The 18,011-nt window shown below is 50.9% G+C and overlaps 2 protein-coding genes across 2 annotated transcripts; one reads left to right on the forward strand and one right to left on the reverse strand.

Moving 5' to 3' along the window:
- Positions 1-4,165: 4,165 nt before the first annotated feature.
- PDCL2 (phosducin like 2) lies at positions 4,166-13,466 on the forward strand. The gene is made up of 7 exons (XM_054383285.1): positions 4,166-4,171; positions 4,305-4,425; positions 6,118-6,208; positions 7,944-8,087; positions 10,099-10,307; positions 11,509-11,658; positions 13,165-13,466. Exons 1-7 carry the CDS (start codon positions 4,166-4,168, stop codon positions 13,464-13,466), a joined length of 1,023 nt encoding a protein of 340 aa, XP_054239260.1.
- Positions 13,463-14,902, reverse strand: LOC128968711 (translation initiation factor IF-2-like). Its single transcript, XM_054383287.1, has 2 exons — positions 14,330-14,902; positions 13,463-14,266 (listed from the first exon to the last, which is right to left on the reverse strand). The coding sequence occupies exons 1-2, from the start codon at positions 14,900-14,902 to the stop codon at positions 13,463-13,465; spliced, it is 1,377 nt and encodes a 458-aa protein (XP_054239262.1).
- Between the last annotated feature and the right edge of the window lie 3,109 nt (positions 14,903-18,011).

Genomic DNA, 18,011 nt, shown 5'->3' on the forward strand with positions numbered 1-18,011 from the left:
GGTTGGTGATAACAAAGTTGGCAGTTTTCAACAAGCCTTAAGGTTAAAAGCATTTCACTAGCTGAAAAAAAAAATAATCAGAATCTCTATTCCCTTAACTAAAGGAAATGAAGTTGCATCTTTTGAAGAAATAACTAAAACACAATGACATCCTTTTGTAGCTATTCAGAACACAGATGCAGTATGCCTCTCCTTCAGAAGAAGACTTAATTGCATTATTTTGCTTTTGGCAGGGGGTTGGACCCTGGATGATCTCTGGAGGTCCCTTCCAACCTCTAATGTTCTGTGAATCTGTGTGTGATTTACACTCTTCCAGAACAAAGATCCATTGGAAAAACTCAAGAGGTTTTGGTGTAGAATTAAAGAAATTCCACTCAAAAGAACAAGTTACCCTCCACAATCTTCCCAGCTTCTCTCGTCTATGAGGGTTTTTTCCACAAAAGGGTTGTGTTAAAACATGATGTTGACTTTGTAATGATGTTGAAAGTCCAGTGGGGCTGGACTGGATGATCTCCAGAGGTCCCTTCTAAGCCCTCTCACTCTGTGATGCTGTACCACTGTACTGGCTGGTCATGGTTTGAACTGACCTCAGTGTTACTCCTGCTTCTGCAAGCCTGGATATGCAGCTAGACTCCAGAAAGCAGGTGGGAAAATCATAGAATTGTTAAGGTTGGAAAGGACCTCAAGAATGATGCAGTTCCAACGCCCCTGCCATGGGCAGGGACACCTCACACTACAGCAGGTTGCTCACAGCCACATCCAGCCTGGCTGCAAAAACCTCCAGGGATGAGGCATCCACCACCTCCCTGGGCAACCTGTGCCAGTCTCTCACCACCCTCGTGAGGAAGAATTTCATCCTAAATGGATGGCTTTTGAGCTGGAAACCAGCTCAATAAATCCTTTTCCTCTCCTTCCCCCCACATCTTCACTCTGCAGCTTGCTGTGTCTCCTCCAGCTGAGCAGGTGCAATTCCACCGGCAGTTGAGGATCTGGTTTTGGTGTGACTCCTGGTCAGAACCAACAGGTAGCCTTCTGCCACAAACCACGTATTGTAGCGTACGGAATCAAGGACTTTGTTGAAGATTTCCTGCCCGCTGCCTTTCACCGCACAACCGACAGCTTCTACTGAAGCCGCGGCGGGATGGGGCAGGGCCTGGAGCAGGGCTGCCTGCGGCCGCAGCCAGCACCCAACCACCACATGGGCTAGCAGTGCTCCCTGCTCAACGGTTTCTTTGTTTGAGGTTTTCGTTTATATTCAGTTTGGTTGGTTGTGGGGGTTTTTTTGTTGTTTTTGTTTTTGTTTTGTTTTTTTTTTTTTTCCCTTCTGAAACGTTTCTATACGGCTCAGCTTTGTCAGCAGCGCTCCGCGGGCGAACGGCCGGCACCCGCAGCAGCCCGAACGGCTGAGGGCGGAGCGGCCCTGCCCCGACCGCGGCCTTCGGCTTACACCAGCGGCCGCCGGGACGAGCGGTAGCGCCCCGGGGACAGCCATGCAGGTGGCACGGAGGGGCACCTCAGCCCCGAGCTGTCCTGGTCAGGCAGCAGCTGAGATTGTCGAGGGCGATGAGGGAATTGGAGCGGGGGAGCCAAGGAAATGGGGGTGGCTGGAGCCGAGAGAGGCGCTGGGGGCCGCCAGAGCAGCGTCCTGCTGCCTGAGGCAAATGGGCAGAGGGGCCAGGAGGGAGGCCAGGAGGGAGGCCAGGAGGCAGGGAGGAGAGGAGGGAGGCCAGGAGGGAGGCCAGGAGGCAGGGAGGAGAGGAGGGAGACCAGGAGGGCAGGGAGGAGAGGAGGGAGGCCAGGAGGCAGGGTGGAGAGGAGGGAGGGCAGGGAGGAGAGGAGGGAGACCAGGAGGGCAGGGAGGAGAGGAGGGAGGCCAGGAGGCAGGGAGGAGAGGAGGGAGGCCAGGAGGCAGGGTGGAGACCCCCTCCAGGAGGGCAGGGAGGAGAGGAGGAGGCCAGGAGGGCAGGGAGGAGAGGAGGGAGGCCAGGAGGCAGGGTGGAGAGGAGGAGGCCAGGGGGGCAGGGAGGAGAGGAGGAGGCCAGGAGGCAGGGAGGAGAGGAGGGAGGCCAGGAGGCAGGGTGGAGAGGAGGAGGCCAGGAGGGCAGGGAGGAGAGGAGGAGGCCAGGAGGGCAGGGAGGAGAGGAGGGAGGCCAGGAGGGCAGGGAGGAGAGGAGGAGGCCAGGAGACAGGGAGGAGAGGAGGAGGCCAGGAGGGCAGGGAGGAGAGGAGGGAGGCCAGGAGGCAGGGAGGAGAGGAGGGAGGCCAGGAGGGCAGGGTGGAGAGGAGGGAGGCCAGGAGGCAGGGTGGAGAGGAGGGAGGCCAGGAGGGCAGGGAGGAGAGGAGGGAGGCCAGGAGGCAGGGTGGAGAGGAGGAAGGCCAGGAGGGCAGGGAGGAGAGGAGGGAGGCCAGGAGGCAGGGTGGAGAGGAGGAAGGCCAGGAAGCAGGGAGGAGAGGAGGGAGGCCAGGAGGGCAGGGTGGAAAGGAGGGAGGCCAGGAGGGCAGGGAGGAGAGGAGGGAGGCCAGGAGGCAGGGTGGAGAGGAGGAGGCCAGGAAGGCAGGGAGGAGAGGAGGGAGGCCAGGAGGCAGGGAGGAGAGGAGGAGGCCAGGAAGGCAGGGAGGAGAGGAGGGAGGAGAGGAGGGAGGCCAGGAGCAAAGCCGGCTGCTGGGTATGGCACCTTCAGCCTGGCCGCACCTCCCGCAGTCACAATAAAAAGGTTCTTGAGAGGTGCTCGTTTCAGTAGGAATGCAATCACCACCAGCCTGCAGGTCCTTTATTTTAACTCATTTTGTTAAAATTCCCACAAGTGTGGCCTTAACACCTACACAAGTCCTGTGTTACAGCCATAGTGTATATATGTAGCCTATGCTGACACAGTAATACTAATCGTTTCCCCAGGGACCAGTGCTGGGCCCCATCCTGTTCAATGTCTTTATTGATGATCTGGATGAGGGGATTGAGTCCACCATCGTAGGTTTGCAGATGACACCAAGTTAGGAGCAGGTGTGGATCTGTTAGAGGGTAGGAGGCTCTGCAGAGGGACCTTGACAGGCTGGATAGATGGCAGAGGCCAAGGGCATGAGGTTTAGCAAGGCCAAGTGCCAGGTATTACACTTTGGCCACAACAACCCCATGCAGCTACAGGCTGGGGACAGAGTGGCTGGAGAGCAGCCAGGCAGAGAGGGACCTGGGGGTACTGGTTGGCAGTAGGCTGAACATGAGCCAGCAGTGTGCCCAGGTGGCCAGGAGAGCCAATGGCATCCTGGCCTGGGTCAGGAGCAGTGTGGCCAGCAGGAGCAGGGAAGTCATCCTGCCCTGTGCTCAGCACTGGTTAGGTCACACCTTGAGTGCTGTGTCCAGTTCTGGGCCCCTCCATTCAAGAGAGATGTTGAGATGCTGGAAGGTGTCCAGAGAAGGGCACCAAGGCTGGGGAGGGGTCTGGAGCACAGCCCTGTGAGGAGAGGCTGAGGGAGCTGGGGGTGTTTATCCTGGAGAAGAGGAGGCTCAGGGGAGACCTCATTGCTCTCTGCAACTACCTGAAGGGAGGTTGTAGCCAGGTGGGGATTGGTCTCTTCTCCCAGGCAAGCAGCAGCAGAACAAGAGGACACAGTCTCAAGCTGTGCAGGGGGGAAGTTTAGGCTTGATCTTAGAAAGAAGTTCTTCCCAGAAAGAGAGATTGGCCATGGGAATAGGCTGCCCAGGGAGCTGGTGGAGTCACCCTCCCTGGAAGTGTTTAAAAAAAGAGACTGGATGACACTTGGTGCCATGGTTTAGTTGATTAGAGGGTGTTGGGTGATAGGTTGGACTTGATGATCTCTAAGGTCTTTTCCCACCTGGTTAATTCTGTGATTCTTCTAAAATAAAGAGGCCTCTTCTGATTCTAGGTATGTTCTTACCTGTTGATTCCCAGTGTCAATACCTTATTCTTCACATTAACATTAAAATACTGATGGTAAAACCTTGTCTGTAGGAAGCTGTGTGTCTCTAAGTAAGCAGTGTAGGTCTGGATTTCTGAAGTAGGTTTCCATGTATCTCTTAGGTTTTTAGCTGCTTTCTTGGAGGCTGGTTATTTTATCTATGCTTACATTTGCAGTTTTCTCATTTTCCTGATGTTTTCTGTTCAGAAGTGAGAAATTACAAAGGAGAAGTCATGCTAGGGAATGATCCATGAAGGTACTGCAGCCTCTGAGCAATGGCTTCCTTTGCTCACGTGCTTAATATACAGCAAGGTGAAACAGGGCTGCCTTTAGTTGAAAAAGGGGCACACAAGACTGATTTGTTGATTTGTTTCCTAATTCTCAACCAGGATCCCAATGAAGACACTGAATGGAATGACCTACTGAGACATTTTGGGATTCTTCCTGCAAAAGAAAAACTGGAAGATGAACCTGAGGAAATGGTTTTGAACTTGCAGAAAGAAGCAGAAGGCAGGTGAAATGCAAAATGCACATCAGCAGAGTAACACAATGGGAAGGGGAGGTGTTTTCAGTAGTGCTTCCTGTGAGTTAAACATTGTGCAGTAATGACATTTTATTTGTTTTCACTTAGGTATTGTGAGGGACTTTTCAGTGGTAGGAGTAGGGGGAATGGAGCAAAACTAGAAGTGGGTCATTTCAGATCATAGAATCATAGAATGTTAGGGGTTGGAAGGGACCTGCAGAGATCAGCCAGTCCAACCCCCCTGCCAGAGCAGGATCACCCATGGCAGGTCACACAGGAACACATCCAGGTTGGCTCTGAAAGCCTCCAGACAAAGAGACTCCACAACCTCTCTGGGCAGCCCCCTCCAGTGCTCCATCACCCTCGCTGTAGAGAAGTTTCTCATCATACTGAGGTGGAACCTGCTGTGTCTCCACATAGATTGGATGTTAGGAAAAGGTTCTTCCCCATGAGGGTGGTGAGACACTGGCACAGGTTGCCCAGGGAGGTGGTGGAAGCCTCATCCCTGGAGGTTTTTGCAGCCAGGCTGGATGTGGCTGTGAGCAACCTGCTGTAGTGTGAGGTGTCCCTGCCCATGGCAGGGAGTTGGAACTGCATGATCCTTGAGGTCCCTTCTAACTCTGACAATTCTGTGAAAAGGATTCAGAATTAAACATACAGTTAGTGACAAACATTATGGCATTGTCCTGGTTTGGGCTAAACCAGAACCAACTCTGTTTAGTGATTGTCCTTTTCAGCTCAGCCTCTTTTCAGTAACTGCGTGGCATTAGCAGCATGCTTGCACTGACAGTGTCTGCTTCAGGAGTGAGAATGCTCCCTGTGTCCAGTTAGTACCAAAGGGTGGTGTGCAGGCCAAGGCCACTGCAAATCTTCTGTGCTACCTTGGGGGTGCAGAGTAAAAGGCTGCAGCTGTGGGGAGGAGCAGACAGGCAAGATGACCCCTAGCTGACCAGCAAGCTCTTCTGTTCCATATATATCATACTCACTATGTAGCTGAGGTATCAGGAGGGTCAAGTTCTCTTCTTCAATGGCCAGTAGGATACTGTCTGTCCCGCCTTTGGTCCCAATCCATGAGTTCCTGAATGCAGTTCCAGAATCCAGCTCCTGGATCTGACTCCTGTCTGCCTCTTGGTGCACTCTGGGACATCCCCAGTGCTTCCCACAGCATCAAGTGCTGCTGATGCTGTAACTGCTGTCAGGGGGGTTAGGTTTGGCAGTGGTTTTGTGTATATCTGTATGGATTTCATTTTATTGTTACTATCTTAATTAAAGCTGGTTTAGTTTTCCAGTCCTTAAGTCTCTCTCCCTTATTCCCTTTCTCTTCCCTTTTGGGAAGGGAGAAGTGTGACTAGAGAGCATCTCTCACTTGTTCTGTGGTCTGCCAAGCCCTACCTCTTGACAGGTCTGTAACAGGTACAGGTAACTAACTTGCATCATTTCACAAAGGAACCAGGCAGCATCAGCAAGATTCACATCTGAACAACTGGCAGTAATCCCCTCCTGCGCTCTGTATTTTCCAATACAGCTAAATAAATGTCTTCTTTTTTTCCTCTCTCTTATGCAGAGTTATGCCCATGTTAGTACATTTGGGAAATTAGTACTTTTACTCTCTCATTTATTCTCTGTCTGTCTCTTCATTGGAGAAAAAAAATGACTCATTTTTTGTTTGCTCTTTCTAGTGAAACCATATGAAAGGAAGAATCTTGAAGAATTAAGGGAAGCTGAAGATGACTTTGATGAGGCTGATAGGAAAGCTATTGAAATGTACAGGTATGGTGAGAAATTTCTATCCAGATCAACAGTGCAGGTGTCACTATGGCTCCTGAAAAAGGAATTCAGACTCCTTTCAGTAACGTTTTTCAAGTAACACTACTGCCTTTGTTTTCTGCTCCTTTGCCACTCCCATTCCTGCCCTGCTCCTTCCTGGTTGCCAGTGCGAAGAGAAGCACTCTACACCCTGTTTTCCTTCAACACTTTGTTAGAACAAAATGATTTAGTCTGAAAGCTGGATGCTTAAAAGAATAGAAGGGGCCACTGTGGAAACCACTGCTGCACATCCTCAACTGAGCTGAAGACAGTGTGGTGCTGTGTGTTTGGAGGCATTCGAGGCATTTCAAGTGTTATGTTCTTGATGTTTATCTAACTTACACAGGCAGGGCTCATTCTCTTTGCCTGATCCAAGGGCTGGAGCATCTCTGCTGTGAGGACAGGCTGAAGGAGCTGGGGGTGTTCAGCCTAGAGAAGAGAAGACTCTGGGGGGACCTTAGAGCTGCCTGCCAGGACCTGAAGGGATCCTGCAGGAAGGCTGCAGAGGGACTTCTCCTCAGGGGGTCTAGAGCCAGGCCAAGGGGCAATGGTTTGAAGCTGAGGCAGAGCAGGGTTAGAGTGGGGCTGAGGAAGAAGTTGTTGAGGAGGAGGGTGGTGAGACTCTGGCACAGGCTGCCCAGGGAGGCTGTGGCTGCCTCCTGCCTGGGGATGTTTCAGGCCAGGCTGGCTGAGACCTTGAGCAGCTGAGTGTAGTTGAGAGGTGTCCCTGGGCATGGTGGGGAGGTTGGAGGAGCTGAGCTCTGAGCTCCCTTCCAGCCTGAGCCAGTCTATGAATTGTAAACGTAAATCATCCTGCATTGTTGCTGGAGTGTAAGAACATTGCACATAGATGATTTAATTTTGGGAGGGGGAGGAAAAGCCACTTCTATGGTGGCTTTCAGTTAGGAAAATGAACAGCTGCTTTTAGCTCAACAAATCTCGGGCATTTTTGTTTCCTACCTTGCAAGTATTTTATAGATGAAGCCTGCCACCTACTGTTTTTACATTCCAGTTTTCATGAATGATTTTTAAATTGTGTAGTAACGTTAAGCATTGGTAGTTTTTCCTCAAAGCACCTTTGTTTTCAGATTCATAAGAACCACAAGTACCTGCTTTAATTTTTTTTTTGCCTGTGCAGCAGGTTTGTTAGTCAAGTTTCCCAAAGATGATACTAATGAACTAAGGAAATGTATTTTAATGTTATCTGTGAATAAAGATCAACACAAAAGCCTTTCTAGCTCTGAAATTACATTAGCTCATGAGCCTTCCAGACCTGAAAGGATCCTCCAGGAAGGCTGCAGAGGGACTTCTCATCAGGGTGCCTAGGGACAGGCCAAGAGGGAATGGTTTGAAGCTGAGGCAGAGCAGGGTTAGACTGGAGCTGAGGAACAAGTTGTTGAGTAGGAGGTGGTGAGACTCTGGCACAGGCTGCCCAGGGAGGCTGTGGCTGCCTCCTGCCTGGGGGTGCTGAAGGCCAGGCTGGCTGAGACCTTGAGCAGCTGAGTGTAGTTGAGAGGTGTCCCTGGGCATGGTGGGGAGGTTGGAGGAGATGAGCTCTGAGCTCCCTTCCAGCCCGAGCCATTCTGTGATGATCCTAAAGCATTACTCAAAGCATTTTCGAAAGGAATTGAGAGAAATGCAGTAGATACTACTGTGAAATGCATTTTAAATGCTCTGAAGATGTCTGCTGTTTGAACAGGCATCAGCGTTTGCAAGAATGGAAATGTCTCCAGAGGAGGCAAAAGTATGGGGAGCTGAGAGACATTTGTGGAGAGCAGTATGTAAAGGAAGTCACAAATGCTCCAGAGGAAGTTTGGGTTATAATTCACCTTTATCGGCCAAGGTAAGGACATTCTCACTCAATAAAGACAATTAACTGCTAATTAAACCCCCAGACTAAACCCCCATGTCTCAGGAAATCTTTGGAGGCAATGGAATCATAGAGCATGGGACCTCCTTGATTTATCAATTCACTTTATGACTTCATCACTTTTATTAATTACAGGAAAGATTTGTTTTGCTTCTTGTGCTTATCACCACATGCTCAACCTCACAGATTCCTGAATTTCCCTGAGGAAGTGGTGTCTACTGTGTTAGGAGTAATTCAGTTGCAGATTCTGTTCTCAGGAGTGCTCCAGCTCTGCTTTTATTTCCCCTTTGACTCAAACACCTCAAAAGCCCAAGAGGAAAAGTCTTGGTTATGGAAGCTGAGGAAAGCTGAGGACTTTGTTAGTTGATTGGTGCTCCAATCAATTTTTAATGGTAGCAGAAATGTCAGAGGACTCCCATGATTAGTTCAGCCTCTGTTAGCAACTTCATTAGGTGCTTTTCAAAAGTACTGAGAATTAGTGTGCAGTGTTTAATGCATTTCTACCATTTAGGCCAGCTTTCTCTTTCCCTTCTTTTTAAGCCTGTTGGGAGGAAGCTTCTCTGATTATTATTGTCAGGAACTGAGTATTATTTCCAAGAGCAATAGGAACAGGTGGATCAAATGAAATTGTTCAAGTTACGAGAATTGAAATCTGAAGAAAGAAAAGAGCAGCTTTTCTCAATTTCCATGCATAGAATCATAAAATAATTTAGGTTGGAAAAACCCTTTAAGATTGTTGAGAGAACCAATTCTATACCAAACTTAGCAGGAGTAAGGCAGTGCTGGTGCCCCTGTACCCAGCCCAGGGGAGGCCACAGCTTGAGCACTGGGTTCAGTGCTGGGCGCCACAGCAAAGGAAAGACATTGAGGTGCTGGAGGGTGTCCAGAGAAGAGCAACAAGGCTGGGGAGGGGTTTGGAGGGCATCCTATGAGGGAGCTGTGGGTGTTCAGTCTGGAGAAGAGAAGGCTGAGGAGAGATCTTATTGCTCTCTGCAGCTACCTGAGAGGAGTTGCAGTGAGGCTGGGGTTGATCTCTTCTCCCAAGTACCCAGAGGCAGGATGAGAGGCAATGGGTTTGAGTTGTGCCAGGACAGGTTTAGGTTGGACGTGAGGAAAAACTTCTTTAGTGAGAGAGTGGTGAGGGGTTGGAACAGGCTGCCCAGGGTGCAGTCACCATCCCTGGAGGTGTTCAAGGAGCTGTGGATGTGGAGCTTCAGGACAGGGTTTAGTGGTCATGGTAGTTGGACTGGATGATCCTAGAGGTCTTTTCCAGCCGTAGTGATTCTATGATTCCATACTTTAGGAGTCTGAGGAATCTCGAAATTCCTTAGGAATGAACAGGAGACCTCCAAAGTCTCTTGTGACTATTAACCAGGCTGCTTCACCTCCCCTTGGCCACTAGAGGGCGCTGCTGGAACTGGTCGGGGGCCCGCAGGCTGCATCCATCTGCTTTAACTTCAGTTACTGGAAGGATCCGAAAAGGTTAACAAGAAATAACTTACTTTTTTAACTGAGGTTTGTATAGTGGTTGTATTGCAAGTAGTAGCTACGACAGTAATGAACAGGACTCTGGTGGTAATATGGTTTCCCCAATATTACTAAAGAATGAACGAATGAAATGTTAAACCAAAAGCCAGTTCAAATAAATTAAAGCAGAACTTCTATTACAGATTACATCTCATTTAAATTCTACAGTAAATGGATAAAATGAGCTTTAAAGTCTTACTGGAGAGCAAAATTGAGGCACAACACTTGAAGCTTTACTGACATATTTTCCAGTGTGCCTATTAAGTGTTTTTTACTTGGACAGCTCTTTGAATCACACTGATCTTAGAAGAAGCTAAACAAAAGGTTTTGGTGCAATTCTTAAAAGTAGTAGCAGAGTATATAAAAAAAGTGCATTTATTCTTCAAAGTCTTTGTTTTTCATAGTTATTTTACAGATCATTTACACCGTGTCATCATACTTCCTTATTCTTCCCTAGTGTCCCAATGTGCTTGCTGGTTAATGAACATCTCAGCCTGCTAGCCAGAAAGTTCCCAGAAGCCAAGTTCCTCAAAGCCAATGTAGACAGCTGCATTCAGAATTACCAGGACAGATGTTTACCTACAATACTTGTATATAAAACTGGTGAAATGAAAGGCAGGTTCGTTGGAGCAGCTGAATGTGGGGGAAGAGAGCTCCAAGTGGAAGGTATGAGAAATGTTTAAATAATTGACCTTAGAGCCAATTTTATGTTTGTAGTCATTAGATAGAAAGATCTTAAAGGAAAAAAAAAAAAAACAAACCAGCTGGGAGCAGTGGCTGACACCACCTCAGGCTCTGCTGCCATTCAGTGAGACCTGGACAGGCTGGAGAGTTGGGCAGGAGAAATTGAATGAAATCCAACAAGGCCAAGGGTAGAGTCTGGCATTTGGGAAAGAACTCCATGGACCAGTACAGGTTGGGGCTGAGCTGTTGGAGAGCAGCTCTGGGAAAAAGGACCTGGGAGTTCTGGTGGACAACAGGATGCCCATGAGCCAGCAATGTGCCCTTGTGCCCAAGAAGGCCACTGGCATCATAGAAGGGATTGGCAGGCCTATGGTGAGTAGGTCAAGAGAAGTTCTCCTACCCCTCTGCTCTGCCCCTGGTGAGGCCACATCTGGAATATGTTGTCCAGATCTGGGCCCTTCAGTTCAGGGAACTGCTTGAGAGAGTCCAGCACAGAGCCACCAATCTGCTGCAGGCAGTGGAACATCTCCCTCTGAGGCAGGCTGAGGGAGCTGGGGCTTAGGGCTTGGGGCTTGGAGCTTGGAGCAGAGGAGCCTGAGGGCTGCCCTCATTGCTGGGGATAAAGATGTGCAGGGCTGGAGCCAGGCTCTGCTCGGTGATGTCCAGTGACAGGACAAGGGGCACTGGGGGCAAGCTGGAGCAGAGGAGGTGCCATGGGAACAGAAGAGAAAACTTTGTCCTGTGAGGGTGGCAGAGCCCTGGAACAGGCTGTCCAGAGAGGTTGTGGAGTCTCCTTCTCTGGAGACTTTCCAAAACCCCCTGGATGTGTTCTATGTGACCTGCCATGCGTGACCTGCTCTGGCAGGGGGTGATCTCTGGAGGTCCCTTCCAACCTTTAACAGTCTGTGATTCTGTCAGGGTAGAAAGGGGTTTTCTTTGGTTTTGTAGGGGAAAAAAAAAGTCGACAAAAAGCAAAGAATTAACGTAAAGATACCGTGTGAGTGTGGACATTTTGCAGTTTCACCATTAACAGCTTTGCTGAGATCAAGTTGGGTTTTCTCAAGGATGGCCCTGGGTTTTGTTGTTAATGAGCTGACTCTTGCTCCTTAACAAAAGTCTTTTTCCATTTAGTTAGGAATCTATTTCCATTGTCAGAAAAAAAAAAAGTAATTTGTTTTCACAGAGCTTGAATGGAAACTGGCAGAAATTGGAGCAATAGAAACTGACTTAGAAGAAAACCCCCAAAAGGACATTCTGAATATGACATCATCAGTGTGGAATATTTCTGCTCATGAAGACATCAGTACAAAAAGCTGTGATGTGATGAAACCACGTGTTGCTTGAGGAACCTTTAATGAAGGCCATCATTTCTGACAAGTTAGCTTCAATACAGTTTTTTGATTCCTTTGGTAATCTTGGAAGGGACTTTAAACATCATCTAAGTCCAACCAGGTTACCTAGAGCAGGTTGACGTGCAGGCAGGTTTTGAGTGTCTCCAGGTGAGACTCTACAGCCTCTCTGGGCAGCCTGCTCCAGGGCTCTGGCACTCTCAGAAGAAGTTTTGCCTTGTGCTCTGCTGCAGACAGCACAGGTTTATGCTAACATAACCCCTGCAGGTTTAGGCATATTCCAGTCATGCAGCAGGCAGAAAGGCTGAATGCATTACAGTTGTACGTTAACACTGTGCAGCATCAGTCATCAACTCTCACACGAGATGGTGTTTGCATTTGTTAGCTGGGCTGTTTCACAGCTTCCTCTGCAGTCAGTAACAGACGCATCTTACAGGTTTTATAAGCCACATGCATACACAAGAATGCTGCTGACTTTTATTATCAGACACTCCTGCAAACTCCTCCTCCAATTGCGTCTTCCTATGCCAAAATAACATTTTCTGAACAAATTAACCTCTCATCACAGCCAGAGAAAATTACTTCAACCCCAGACAGTTTATCAGCTTCACTATTACTCTTTTACCTCGCATACAAAATGCCCTCAAACTGCAAGCATCAGCATATCCTGGGCTGCATCAAGAGAAGTGTGGCCAGCAGATCAAGGGAGGTGATTCTCCCCTTCTGCTTCACTCTAGTGAGACCCCATCAGGAGTACTGCATCCAGTTCTGGAGTCCCTATTACAGTGTCCAGAGAAGGGCCATGAGGATGATCGGAGGGCTGGAGCTGCTCTCCTATAAAAAGAGATTGAGAAAGTTGGGGTGGTTCAGTCTGGAGAAGAGAATGCTCTGAGCCCTCATTGTGGCCTTCCAGTATCTGAAGGGGGCTACAGGAAAGCTGGGGAGGGACTTTTTAGGGTGTCGGGGAGGGACTTTTTAGGGTGTCAGGTAGTGATAGGCCTGGGGGGAATGGAACAAAAGTAGAACTGGGTAGATTCAGATGGATGTTAGGAAGAAGTTCTTCCCCATGAGAGTGGTGAGACCCTCACAGGGGTTGCCCAGGGAGGTGGTGGAAGCCTCATCCCTGGAGGTTTTTGCAGCCAGGCTGGATGTGGCTCTGAGCAACCTGCTCTAGCGTGAGGTGTCCCTGCCCATGGCAGGGGGTTGGAACTAGATGATCCTTGAGGTCCCTTCCAACCCTGACAATTCTGTGATTCTTTTCTGCCGCTAAATTTTACCTCTTTATGCACATCGATAAAAGAAAACAGCGACCAGAACCAGGACGGGATGCTCCCATCCCTAAAATAACTCGGGGAGGCACATCTGTTCCCAGAGAGCATCCCAGATGCTGCTTGTTCCGTGGCGGAAAGGAACGTGCGGCCGGGTACCAGTGTGACGCTTCCAGGCGCTGACCGGCCCATCGGATTGTAACAGGTTGACTGTTTGGGCAGAGACGCGCTCTCCGGTCAGCAGAGCCCTTTCCCGAGGGCTCGGCTCCGTGCTCTGCGCCCGCCCGCAAGGCAAGCTCCGGAGCACCACGCCCGGCAGCCGCTACAGCCGCAGGACACCCTGCGGCATCGCTCGCGGCCTGCCACAGCGCCGCTGTCCGGAGCAGGGCGCGGCCGGGCACCGTCCCCGCTGCCCTGCTTCCCCACCTCGCAGCCCGGCTACCGTCAGCCCGGCTACCGTCAGCCTGGCTGGCCCTGCTGCTCCCAGCCAGAGACGTGACGCTGCCCGGTCTCGCCGAGTCTAGGCTTCCCCAGTTTCGAGGTGGCCGGACACGACCCCGCGGGAGCGCCGCCCCCCGCGGCCGCCGGCCCACGCCCCGCTCGATAGCGCGGCCGCCGCCATTTCCTCCTCCCGGAGCGGAGCGGGGTGAGGTGAGGCGAGGTGAGCCGAGGTCAGGGCGGCGCGGAACCCCCGCTGCGCCAGCGCCCCCGCGCCCAGCCCTGGCGGCCCGGCCGGCTCGCGGGCGGGCGGCGCGCAGGCGCAGAAGGGCGCGCGAGGAGCGGGAGGGGGGGAATCGCCGCTGCCGGCTCGCGGCGCACGCGCGGCGGCGGCCCCACGCGAGGGCCCGAGGGGCGCTGCGGGTTGCAGTGCGCGCCGGCGCACGCGCGGTGGCGCGAGGCGCCGCGGCTGGCGGCGGTGGGCTCGGCGGCGCAGGCGCAGTGGCAGGGGACTCCCCGGCCCGGCTGCTGGTGTTGCCGCTGGAAGGAGGCTCTGTGCTGGCGGCGGGCTCGGGGCTGCGCGCAGGAAGCGGCTTTCGCCGGGGGAGGTCGGGTGGGCAGCGGCCGTGCAGGGCCGGGTAAGGAGCGCGCTGTCAGGGTGGGGCAGGCGTCTTCGCCTGGCCCGGCTGAGGCGGGAGGGTGGCGGGGGCTGGGGGGAAAAGGTGGGAGGACGCCGCTGGAGGGGAGCCGTTAAAGTTTGACAGCGCCGACGGGTGTTCCGCCGCCAGGTCAGCGGCGGCGCAAGGGGAGGGCAGCGGCTGCCCTTGGGCAGGGCGCGGACGGGGGCGGCCGCCGGCGGGGGCGGGGGGCGCTCGCGGGGCACCCGCTAGGCCCGGTGACCCACTTTGCTCCTGTCACAACTCCCGGGCACGTTTGGAACCCTGCCCGCCTGGCCCGCCGCCCGCCCGAGCCGCTCCCGCCCCCGCTGCCCGTGTTGCGCGCAGCCGGGGCGGGCGCGGGGCTCCCCGGCATCCCCCGCAGGCGGGCCGGGCCGGGCCGTGCCGAACCGCGCCGAGCCGTCGCCGGCCCCTCGGCAAGTGGGACGGGCAGAGCCCCGGGCGGCGCCTCCCTCCCTCCCTCCCTCCCTTCCTCCCCCGGGGCCGCGTTCACCGCCTCTTCCCTTGGTGGGGCGGCTCGTCCCGCGGGTGTCAGAGGGGCTCTCCCGGCCCCGCCGCTCCACGCGTGAGGTCCACGGTGGCTCAGCGCAGCGCGGAGGGTGTTTACACGGCAGGCAGGCGGCTGCGCAGGGGCCACTTTGGTGGGTGTCTGGCCGGCGGCTGGGCCGTGGCGGGCACCCGGGCGCTGCCTGCGGCGGGACAGCTTTGCGGGGCCTCGGGCTCCCGGCGGTTAGCGGCTGCCCGGCGCTCCTGCGGCAGGTGGAGTGGAGCCGCGGGATACAGGGTTGAGGACGCTCTTCGTGGGCTAATTTGTTTTCCTTCCCTCTCATAACTTTGCGGTGCATACAACGTGCCCGTGCTCTCGAACATGAGGACTCCTCAGTAGCCCCCAGTTCTCTTCCCGCTTGCATCCTTAAAATCACTGTGTCAAACGCTCCCTGCATGCCCGTGCGACCAGTGAAGAGCCAGACATACGTGCTACTTCGGTTTTATGTTTCAGTCGAGGTAGATTCCGATTTTGGGTTGGCTTCTCTTTCAGATTCCTGCCACCTTAGCCCGGCATATAAATTTGAAATGTGTTTTTTGTTGTTGTATGTTTTTTTTTTTCTTGCTTGTATACTAAGGAAACAGATTTATAGTGAGACTTTTATAAGGCTGTTGTGTATTTTCAAAGCTGACCTACTGAGAGGCGGGAGGAAAATCAGATCTAGTTGTAGCTGGGAGATGAAGTGGTGTGTAGAGGTGTGGTGGCCGATGGTATATCCGGATCCTCTGTGTCCTTCGAGTAAGTTGGGTTTTTGGATGACAGAGTTTGACAAGCAGTGCTTTGGGTGGCAGTGTTGACTTAAACAGGCCTGCTGTTCCTTGCTCTCAGCTCTCACCTCTTTGCTGCCCCCCTCCCTCAGCTCTGCCAGCCCAGCAGTTCGTGGAACCCTGTGCTGTACATAACTGGGTTAGGGAAACGATCCAGGTTAAATTTAACTACTTTTTTTTTTTTTTTTTAATCTTTCTAATGTGGTTATATTTAACATAGATAATTTCTCAGGGTGATAGGTGTGCCAGAAGGCAGGAGGATTGTTTAGGTAAACACTCTAATGAAAGAAGCACTTGAGAGAGATACATCTCAACTGTGGTAGTCCTGGCAAAGTTCAGCGTGAGCTCTTGCAGTTACCTTCCCACTGTTCAACCTTACGGGAAGAAAGTGGATTCTACCTGTGAGTTTTGTGCCTGTTAGATGAAATTAGACAATATTTGATAGTTTTAATGTAGGAATTCAACTTGACAGGAGAAGTAAAACTGCAGTTCCATGAATCCCAAGTTTTCAGTTTTAAGAATAAACCCCCATCTAAGATGCTTTCTCGAAAGTGTTGCAGACACTGCTTTCAGATGGCCAAATTCTATGTTGGAGTTGGAGTTTTCTGATTGGGAGTAGGTGCTAGCTTTTTTTTTTTTCAGCTCTACAAATGTTATTGGTAAGGCAAGAGTTACCTTTTCCTAAGAAACAGTCAAAACAGGAAATAAAAACAGCTCCTGGGTTGATATTTAATAGTTCGAGATGCCATTCAGCCATATCGTGTTTGTTTCTTCCACTTCATGTTCTCACACAGAAAAGTTTAACACACACAGATAAAAGAAAGGAATGTGAGGAAAGCAGAAAGTGTTCTAATGCTCCCAGGACCCCACAAACTCTCTGTTGTAGTTAATTTTACTCCTTTTGTACTTGGCAATTTAAAAACCGAGCGGAAATGACTTCTAATTGGTACTGTTGGTTAATTACCTTGTTAGTGTAGAATTTCTCCCAAGTCATGAATCTTCATGGATGGATTGGTCTTGCCAAGGAGGTTGCTGCTTTCAAGAACTTGGAGCTTTTGCTGTTTTTTTGGCCCTATTGTAAATCTGTGCAGAAAGTTGAAGATAAATTAGTAGTTGTAAAGGCCAGATGCTAAGCAGATCTGGAAATGTTTCCAAGGAAAGATGATATTAGTTGCATAGCAAAGACAGTAGTGGTTGTGCCTGCCATTCTTACCTTCTATTGATTTATTTTTGCCAAGTGTTTTCAACCTTTCTGTGTTAATTGGGCTGGTAGGAAGCTGTACTGGCACCACTGAAGGGGTGGCACAAGAACAGCAGAGAGTTGCCAGGCTGCTGGGAGAGCAGTCGGGAAAAGAAATACCTGTGAGACTACAGACAGGCAGTGGCCAAGCCTCTCAACCCTTTCTCTCACCTTCAGCTAATACTGAACTATTATTACTTATGTTGGGTTTAGTATTTTGAATTTAGTGGCCTTTCAGAATAAAAGGAAGTGTGGTAAGCATACCTTCAGTCACTTAGCAGTCTCAAATGAAGGATTCCAGTGCCTCAATATAACTCTGGCACCAGCAAATCCAGCGATGTCCATTGGGAAGTTCTTCCCTGCTGTGGGTGGTCCACCTGGGGAGTACAGTTTGCTGTTGCAGTTGGTTGTTTTGCTAGCTTAGTTGATGGGTGTCTGTGAGGATTTGAAGCTGCTTGTGGAGCATGGCCTTGTGCATTTCTTGCAGGAGTTGAGGCAGTTCAGCCTCAAGAAGGGAAGGCTCCAAGGAGACTTTATTGTGGCCTTCCAGTATCTGAAGGGGGCCTACAAGAAAGTTGAGGAGAGACTTCTTAGGGTGTCAGGTAATGATAGGACTATGGGGGAAGGAACAAAACCAGAAATGGGTAAATTCAGATTGTTAGGAAGAATTTCTCTCCCATGAGGGTGGTGAGACACTGGAACAGGTTGCACAAGGAGGTGGTGGAAGCCTCATCCCTGGAGGTTTTTGCAGCCAGGCTGGATGTGGCTGTGAGCAACCTGCTGTGGTGTGAGGTGTCCCTGCCCATGGCAGGGGGTTGGAACTGGATGAGTTGGAAGGTCTGGGGGGTTGGAAGTAGATGAGATGGCAGGTCCCTTCCAACCCTAACAATTCTATGATTCTATGAAATACAAAACCGTGGAAGAGGAAGGAAACTCATGGTTAGTGCAGCCGTGTGCTGCCCTGAAGGACTGAGTTCTCAACCCCTACTGCTGCCACAAAATTCCTTTGTAATGCAAAAGCCACTTTAATGTTGGCATGCCTCATGCCTGAGTGTTTAATTTTATAGTCTTAATATTCTCTTACCATACTTTTTATGTGTAGTATAAATGCTTAATTACAGCTGCTTCCAGAATATATAATCATACATGTAAAAAGTTTCAGTACTGTGTGGTTGTCATATATTTAGTATTACATGGAAGCCACGAGGCTTCTCAGGTTCTTTCAGCAGTTTCATGTTGTGCACTTTGGACTCTTTCCAGCTGTTGCATTTTTGTCGCTAAAATCGCTGAATTAGTTCTCTTACTCTGCACTGATGTTCTGAGGAGCATTGCTAAGTATATCACAAAATTAGCATTAGCAGAATTAATACCTTAATAAATGCAGATCCTTAAAAATGAGT

Source organism: Indicator indicator, chromosome 8 (genome assembly GCF_027791375.1).
Source record: "Indicator indicator isolate 239-I01 chromosome 8, UM_Iind_1.1, whole genome shotgun sequence".
Classification (NCBI taxonomy): domain Eukaryota; kingdom Metazoa; phylum Chordata; class Aves; order Piciformes; family Indicatoridae; genus Indicator; species Indicator indicator.